The sequence below is a fragment of the Aegilops tauschii genome, chromosome 5 (genome assembly GCF_002575655.3).
Source record: "Aegilops tauschii subsp. strangulata cultivar AL8/78 chromosome 5, Aet v6.0, whole genome shotgun sequence".
In the NCBI taxonomy this organism is placed as follows: Eukaryota; Viridiplantae; Streptophyta; class Magnoliopsida; order Poales; family Poaceae; genus Aegilops; species Aegilops tauschii.
In genome coordinates this window covers 461,827,862-461,837,140 of record NC_053039.3, presented here as the reverse complement: position 1 = coordinate 461,837,140, position 9,279 = coordinate 461,827,862, and the positions used below count along the sequence as shown (strand labels likewise).

Genomic DNA, 9,279 nt, shown 5'->3' with positions numbered 1-9,279 from the left:
TAATGGCGCACCAGTGGTATGTCATTAGTAAAAAATACTAGTGGCGTGGTACTAGTGGCGCATCAGTAGTACGCCATTAGTTGGCAAAACTGGTGCGCCACTAGTAGGCCTTTTCCTAGTAGTGGTAGCCGGACTATAAATAAACCAAGATGGTGAAGAAAGCTCTATAACTACAATACAACAATAGTTCATCTACTAATGGCGCACCACGCGACCCCCTTATACTCGACAGCTGCCGCGCTGTTGCTGATACTGCTCCCGCTGTCCGCCGGAGCAGCACCAGCGCCAGCGCAGATAGGGATGCCGGGCTGCGACACCAGCTGCGGCAACTTGAGCGTGCCATACCCGTTTGGCATGGGCCCGTCTCGTTGCTACCACTCGCCGGGATTCAACCTCACCTGCGACCGGTCAAGTAACCCGCCGCGGCTCCTCGTCGGCGACGGCACCCTTCAAGTCTCGGAACAGATCAACACCGATTTTGACTTGTTAGCCGTCGTTTACACTGACGACATCAAAATCGACAGTGGTGGCCACGGCAGGCTGGGCGGCGGGCTCAGCGACGACGGGCCATACGTGCTGTCGCGGTACAAGAACCAGCTCATCCTTTTGGGCTGCAACGTGCGCGCGACGTTGAAGAACGGCAACATCACCATGAGCAGCTGCTCCTCCCTGTGCCCGAACGACTACGAGGGGCTCTCGTCCGATTCCGACGAAAGGCTGTCCAGGCCGGATAGAAGCATGTCCTGCTCCGGCATTGGGTGCTGCCAGGCGCCCATCGTCGTCTACCGCGAGGTACTGGCTGGATCAAACGAGATCGTCCCAATCACGTCGTACGACGTGGAGCTAGAGTCCTTTGGGTGGAACCGCAGCGAGGCCCAGCTGTGGCCGCCGCGCGTGTTCATCGCCGAGGAAGGCTGGCTTGCGACATGGAGCCTCTCACACCAGCTCTCTACGCGCGGCGTGTCGATGGAAGTTCCCATCTGGCTCGGCTGGGAGGTCATCGATGACCACCAGGACGACACAGATCAGCTGCAGCGGTCGTCCTCGCCTGCGTCGGCGTCAGAGTGTTCTAGGGATGCGGCCAACAGTGTCTGCAAGAGCAGCAACGCGGACTGCAGAAAACACCAAAGAGGCGGCTACACGTGCTCCTGCAAGTCTGGTTACGAGGGCAATCCCTACATCACCAACGGATGCCAAGGTTAATTCGATCTTCTGTTATTTCCTCCTAAGTCCTAACCAAGCTTGTCAATAACTTACTATTGACTCATACATTTCGTCGAACACTTGCTATGCGCCCCCGCCACGATGGTGGCCAAGCCGGCCTGGCTAGTGAGCACGCCGGTCATCGTGCTCGCCGCCGTCGTCCTGTGGATCGGGGTGTTCGACCGGAGGGCACCAGGAGCGTCAAGGACCTCACCGCACCACTGCCCAAGGCCGTGCAGCGTCAAGGACGGGGACCACTAGCCACTCACGTTGGCCATGGACATGTACTAAAAGTGCTTCCCGGCGTCGTCCTACATGCCGTTGGCGAGGACTAGGTGCGCACGTCAGTCGTGGACATGTAGAGCTCCACTGTGCAAGTGGAGGCGATGGCGGCCTTGTCACGGAGGGCGTGCGCGACGATGTGCTCCGTGGCGCCGGCCATGTCTTTGAAGGCCTCGCGCGCGACGTTGAGGCCCATGCACGTCAACGTGTGCTCGCACTGCGCCAGCGCCTGCGGGTGCGAGATGACACGGCCCAGCAGCTCCCGGTGGACCCCCGGAAGGGCGAGTAGGCTGTGGTGGACGGGGAGCTGCACCTCACCCATGATGTGTGGAGCCGGTGCCTGAGGAGCAGGTCGTAGTTGCGGTGGATGCTGCCGCCCAGGGAGTTCTCGACGGGGAGAACGGGAGGAGGCGACAGCCACGGTGGCGATGAGGAGACTGCAGTGCATCGGGCTGAAGAGATGCTCTGCCGCCTGCCCCGACGAGCTGTTCTTGCACTAGTAGAAAACAGGTCTTTGGTTTGACCAGAAAAAAGCATTAATCCCGGTTGCATTACGAACCGGGACTAAAGGTTGGACCTTTATTTTCGGTTCGAGCCACCAAACGGTTCTAATGGGGTTTGAGGCATTAGTACCGGTTCGTGGCACGAACCGGTTCTAAAGGTCCCATTTTCAAACTCTAAACCCCCCCCCCCCCCCCCCGGTCCACCCCGTGGATCGCCTTTTCAGTTTTGTAAAAAGCAAAAAAAAGATAAAAACTTCAAAAATTAAAATCCTTCCAGATATAGTTATGTTACTACATGTACTAGTTAGGAAAATTTAAAAACTTAAATTTGGACATGTTTTGCAAAAAGTGTAGGGAAAATGTAAAATGGCTATAACTTTTGCATACGATGTCAGAAAAAACGTATAATATATCAAAATGTTCAGCACGAAAATCCACATCCGATTTAGACGGCCTACGGCTTGTTTGCAAATTTTTAGAATCCTCAAATTCTAAAAGGAAAAAAAAGTTATGCTCAAATTTCAGTTTTTTTTGAATTTTTGTTAAATCTGGTCAAACTATGGTCAAACTACTTATTCAAGAAGTATTAGTGTTACTAAATAATTATTCAAGAATATTAGTGTTAGTAAATAATTATTTCAGTTTTTTTAAATTTTGGTCAAATCTGGTCAAACTATGGTCAAACTAATTATTTAAGAAATATTAGTGTTACTAAATAATTATTTCAGTTTTTTTGAATTTTGGTCAAATCTGGTCAAATTGTGGTCAAACTGTGGTCAAACAATGGTCAAACTAATTATTCAAGAAATATTAGTGTTACTAAATAATTATTTCAGTTTTTTTGAATTTTGGTCAAATCTGGTCAAACCGTGGTCAAACTATGGTCAAACTACTTATTCAAGAAATATTAGTGTTACTAAATAATTATTGTTTTTTAGAACAATAGTTTCAAACTCAAACAGTGAAATGTGTGACTTCATGCTCAAACTTAATTCCTGAGGGTTAATAGAATTGACATCTTACTACTGTCAGGAAAACAACAAGTGCAGACTTGGAAACAAGAGAGAATAGAACCCGGAAGTTAAGCATGCTCAGGCTGGAGTAGTGAGAGAATGGGTGACCGTCCGGGAAGTTAGATGATTTGGAATGATGAGGGGTGATTAGAGATTAGAGGTTAAATTGAGTAGTGATGAGGGGTGATTAGAGATTAGAGGTTAAATTGAGCAGTGATGAGGGGTGATTAGAGATTAGAGGTTAAAATAATTCAGAAATTTGAAATTAAAAAAAAAATCAAAATAAAATTTCAAAATAAAATCATAAAATTTTCTTTAGCACCGGTTCGTGTTACCAACCGGGACTAAAAGTGGACCTCCAGGCAGCGGCCCTAAAGGCCCTTTTTCTACTAGTGTTCCCACGCCCAGGGCTGGCGCCGCCTGTCCCCGACGAGCTGCGACAAAAAGGAGGAAAAATGAAATTATACTCCCTTATAGCCGGATAGGGGATCGGTTAGAAACGCCCTAAGGTACGTAGAAGTAGGCTCCATTCCACAAAAAGATTTCAGTATATCCAACTCTTAAAGTTTATTTGATTTCTTATGACATTTATGTGTGTGCAATTACATAATGTTTTCAAATAGATTCCTCATAATTAAGTCCTCTAATTTACCTGCTTACTTGTATGTATATGTGCAGACATCGACGAGTGCAAGGATTTAGAATTTTACAAGTGTTATGGTCAATGTACCAATATGGATGGTTTATTTCAGTGCCAGTGCCCACATGGGACCCATGGCGACCACTCCACGCCCGGTGGTTGCTTCAGTTTGCTGGGAGGTAGCATCTTTTTGTTTTCTTGCATACATTTCCTTTTGAAACGAACCATGGCTGAGTTGTATGTTGTTATTATTTTTTATAAATATCCGATACTTTGTCAACTATACATTAGTATGCAAACGATCAATTGTATAACTCGCCAAGTTGCACATTTGTAGGCATGAACCAAACTTAGCTTAAAAAAGGGATGCGCCACTATCACGTGGTCGTTAAATCCAGATTCAGAGTCAATTCAGATTTAATAAAATCTCAACCAACTTAGTGAAGTTAGAACTAAGAAAATAATACTAGTACACTCGAATAAATAACTATGAGGTTCTGCGGAAAAAAAGGTGCTTTGGTGCAATGACCTTTGAAGACCTTGTAATGTGCACATCAACCAAACTAACATGTAATAAGAAAATATAATTCAAGAATATAAAAATGTCTAAGATAATAAATAAAATAAAATTTCAGTTCCAAATCAAGATCATTAGAGAAAAATTGTTGTAACCTAGGTAATAAGATTAATTATTGTTGCAATACATCCTTGTAAAAAGTGACATAATTTGAGGATATGAAATAGCCATACGTAATTATATAACTGGTAACTGTATTTTTCTCATTATTAAGATAATGTAACTGTATAAATAATATTGTGCTAGAGTTACAACGAAAAAATATTTATATTGTAGATAAATCAAAACAATTTTGGACCTGGGAATTCTAAAAAATATGTTTGAGCAAACCAAAGTATAGAGTGGAAACTATAATGTTGACAATTAAAATGTTGTACATGCTAGATAAATGCAAAAACAAACAGTTAATTACGCAAATGTACGTAGCAGTTGCAAATGTATATATTATACCGTGTAAAAGTTTGCCACAGGACTAGTTATGTTTTCGACGGTGTAAAAGTTTCTAAAGTTCATTAAAAAAATACTAGAATAACACACCTATAATATAACATGACTGAACGGAGCGATTGGAAAAATACGACTGTATGTGTCCTGGAGAAAAATATTAAACAGTTCAATATATATTTATGTCACGCTGAGCTGAAAAGATTGCTTTTTCGCCAAGGACACATAAATGCATATTTTCACAATCCCTCCGTTGATCATATTATTACAAATAGTGCCGCACCACTAGTTATTTCATATTTCTTGATAAATTTTAGACCTTAAAAAACTAGGGAGGCTTTACAAGTTCTATGGTAAGCTATGGTAGATACAGTTTTACCTATATATACAATTTTTAGGTAGTATGTATAATTTTTGGTATATTATTTTATACTTTTAATATGAAGGTATTTTCGCAATATGCAAATACTATGGATTCACATGCAATTTTTTCATATAACTTGGTTTGAAATATCTTAGATTTATTATATGAGCATACTAAGAATAAAAAAATAGTATTTATACCACCACATAGTAGTATATGGGATATGAGGGTAAATACACCGAGTGGTATGATTTTTTCTTCTATGTGTGTGTGTGTGTTTGTGTAGTACGACCAAGTGTAGTTACTCCCACTTCGAAAAGTCCATTCTGCACCCGAGCTCATATGCTCCCGCATGAACAGTAAAATCGAAAAAAAAACAAAAAATTCCAATTTTTTTTGAGAGAAACATTGACAAAAGTTCTAAGTGCCTGCAAAAATTCATCATGAAATCACATTCCTGTAAGGCGTGGCAAAAAAACAAATTCAGTGCTTCAAAATGCGTTTGAAAGTAGCTTTTTTCAGAGTACTGTTTTTGTTTTTTTTGCCACGCCTTCTAGGAATGTGATTTCATGATGAATTTTTGCAGGCACTTAGAAATTTTGTCAATGTTTCTTTCAAAAAAAAATTGGAATTTTTTGAATTTGTTTCGATTTTTTTTCGATTTTACTGTTCACCCAAGCTCATTTGAGCTCGGGTGCAGATTAGCCGCGTCCCTCCCACTTTTGTTGCGCATGTTCTAGGTAGTATCTATCATAACAAAGTATATGTACGTGTAGTATGTAGTATATAAAAAGGTTTAAAAAGTATATATTGGACGCGGCTGTTATAATCCCGAGGTCATTTGAGGTCGGGTGAACAGTAAAATTCCAAAAAAAAATGGACGCGGCTTATATAAAAATGTAGTATATATAGGGTTTAGGGTAGTTTTTAGGTAGTTTGCACGATATTTTGAGCATACTCTTTTTTAAGTACAAATATGATATTTTGAGACTATAGTTTGGGACTACAACTACTTTATAGGTAGTTTGCACGATATTTTGAGCATACTCTTTTTTACGTACAAATATGCGTATTTCACAAATATAAAAAAACTATGAAGTCAGTTGCAATTTTTTCCATTAAATCACTTTGAAATATCTTAGATACAATAACATACCAAAAATGATAAAATAGTACATATACTATCACATGCTAGTATACAATACATGGTGTAACTTTGAGGCGGTCAAGTAATTTCAAATCATTTTTTATCACAGCGTTATATACATATCTTAGTTTTCTGTTGTAGCTAGTGTACAACTCGATGGAGATGCTTGAATGCTAGAGTCGAGATGGGCAGATGAACGGATATCTACAGAACGCTCATTAATGTTTACATGCATACATGCACCTGTAGGTAATTGTATCACATCATGCGGCAACTTGAGTGTGCCATACCCGTTCGGCATTGGGCCGCCCAAGTGCTATATGCCAGGTTTCAACCTCACCTGTGACACAAACCACCAACCTGCGCGACTGATGCTTGGCACACTTCGAGTTGTTGACTTCTCTCTCCGCAACAACACGATGCGAGTTATCAATGCTGACCGAGTCAATAATTTCTTTATCGGTGAAAGCATTCACGACATCATTTATGAGATGGGTTATGGAGAGGTGGTGCCCTACTCGTTGTCAACCATCGATGAATTTATCCTCATCGGATGTGGCGTGCAGGCGGTGTTGTCCAACACTGAAAACAACCGGGTCATCCTCAGTAATTGCTCCTCCTTCTGCCCGTCAAACAAGAGCGGAAGCTACAATGCCACAACAGCTGCTAGTTTCGGTGACAGCGAGTACTGCTACGGCATGGGTTGCTGCCAGGCACACATATCGAAGTCGAGGAATGGCATGCCCAGTGATTTCTCGATTGATTGGATAGATCCTAACATTGCCTCCGATGGGTCATTTCCACAGGCATATGCGTTCATCGCAGAGGAAGGGTGGTTGAACAAGCGTTGGCTCTCTGCCCGGCTTCCATTAGCGCCGTTCACAAACGATCCAGCACCCCAACTTGAGGTTCCCATTGTTCTAGATTGGGAGGTCTTACAATTGCAGCGTGGCATCTCGCACCAGCCAACCAATGTGAGCTCATCGCTGCGTCAACAACAATATCTCAAGTGTCCTGGCATCTGTAGCAGCAAGAATAGCATCTGCAAACAAATGACCAGAGGCTATTCATGCCACTGTAGTGAGGGTTACGACGGCAATCCCTACCTTGACGGATGCAAAGGTTAGCGTGCAGGCACCTTGTGTGCTTGCATCATTTTAATTTGTTTTGTTGTTCATCCCTAGTATATCCTATTCCTACACCTTTTGCTCTTTTTTGTCTATATTGAAGTCAATTTATTTACTTGTCTCCTGCAGGCGGTGTGCACAAAGACTTTAAAGGTGAGTAAAACATTTCTACTATGTATGCGATACATGCGGAGAAAAATGGGTAACTGTACTGTATATACTTTCAGGTATGAGCACTGGAGCTGCTGCTGGAGCGGGGCTCGTACTTCTGTTTCTTATTGGATTTTTCATTGCTAAGAAACTAAAACAGCGGAGGGCTCAAATGTTAAAATGTAAGTTCTTCCACCAAAATCGTGGACAATTGTTGCAACAGTTGGTACCCCAAAGTGCTGGTATTGCAGAAAGGATGATCATAACATTGGAAGAGTTAGAGAAGGCGACCCATCATTTTGACAAAGATCTCGTGGTTGGCGGAGGAGGTCATGGTATTGTTTACAAAGGGATACTGTCAAACCAACATATTGTAGCCGTCAAGAAACCCAAGAAGGTGTTGAAGAATGAGATCAATGAATTTATAAATGAGGTAGCTATCCTATCACAAATTAACCATAGAAATGTAGTAAAACTCTATGGTTGCTGCCTTGAAACTGAAGTCCCAATGTTGGTCTATGAGTTCATATCTAATGGGACACTTTACGAGCATCTTCATGTCCAAGGACCAAAATCATTATCTTGGGATGACAGGTTGCGGATAGCCATTGAGGCACCAAAATCACTTGCATATCTTCACTCGGCTGCATCAACACCTATCATTCATAGAGACATCAAGTCTGCTAACATACTTTTGGATGATACTCTGACAGCAAAGGTAGCGGATTTTGGAGCTTCCAGGTATATTCCAATGGATATATCTGGGGTTACAACAAGGGCTCAAGGTACGAGAGGGTATTGGGATCCTATGAACTTTTACACAGGGCGAATAACTGAGAAAAGTGATGTCTATAGCTTTGGGGTCATCCTTGTGGAGCTGCTAACTAGAGAGAAACCATTTTCATATTTATCATCAGATGAAGAGAGTCTTGTTTCACATTTTGCCAGCTTGTTTGAAAAAGGGCAACTGCTGCATATATTAGATCCACAAGTCATGGAGGAAGGAGGGAACGAAGTTGAAGAAGTAGCAAGTATCGCGGTAGCTTGTGTAAAGTTAAGGAGAGAGGACCGCCCAACCATGAGACAAGTGGAGTTGACACTGGAAGGCACACATACATTACCGAGGCAAACTTCAGATAATGCATCTCCATCCACAAAAGTTGAAAGCAACACTAAGGGATCGACCAGACATTATAGTATGGAACTTGAGTTCCGACTATCTGCGGAGCACCCTCGGTAGTTTTCCTTACATGCAAAATAAATGGAGATATTGAAATTCTATGTTAGTGATTTCCATGCATTTAGTTGGCTTATACAAATGTGCTCTCAAGAGTGCTTTATTTTGTTGTACCAGGCCTACTTAGTGTAAGCTACCTATTTTTGTCGAACACACGCAGCAGAAGAAATAAAGCAAGACTAGAGCCCTGCTTCTTGTGATTGACTTCGTTTCAGAGAACACGTGTAGCCGATTGTATTGAATGATGTCGTGTGCGCGAACGGCGAGTACAGGTGCGGAGCCGTCCAAATTAACCGGGATATAGCGGCCCAACTAGTTGGTGTTCCGTTAGTACAGGATTATGGGAGCGGCACATAACAACCGCCGTCTCCACCTCGGTTATGCATACGTTGTTCTCCAAATGGGTAAATGGGTCGTAGATGGGTACCCAACTCTAGGCCCATGGTCGACTGGTCATCGCTGAAAAGTAAAAACAAATCTATCCTCTTCCTTCCATCGCCGCCTAAGACCAGGAACTCATGTCTATGGAGATGTCGACCACCCGAGATACCGAAGTCGATTTCTTGTCAGATCCGGTCAACAGGTAAACTTT

At 42.6% G+C, this 9,279-nt stretch overlaps 1 protein-coding gene across 1 annotated transcript; it reads left to right on the top strand.

The window, feature by feature from the left end:
• Window positions 1–335: 335 nt before the first annotated feature.
• LOC109784647 (wall-associated receptor kinase 5-like) lies at window positions 336–8,690 on the top strand. The gene is made up of 3 exons (XM_045228192.2): window positions 336–1,198; window positions 3,680–3,823; window positions 7,528–8,690. The coding sequence occupies exons 1-3, from the start codon at window positions 355–357 to the stop codon at window positions 8,688–8,690; spliced, it is 2,151 nt and encodes a 716-aa protein (XP_045084127.2). The 5' UTR covers window positions 336–354.
• Window positions 8,691–9,279: the final 589 nt, after the last annotated feature.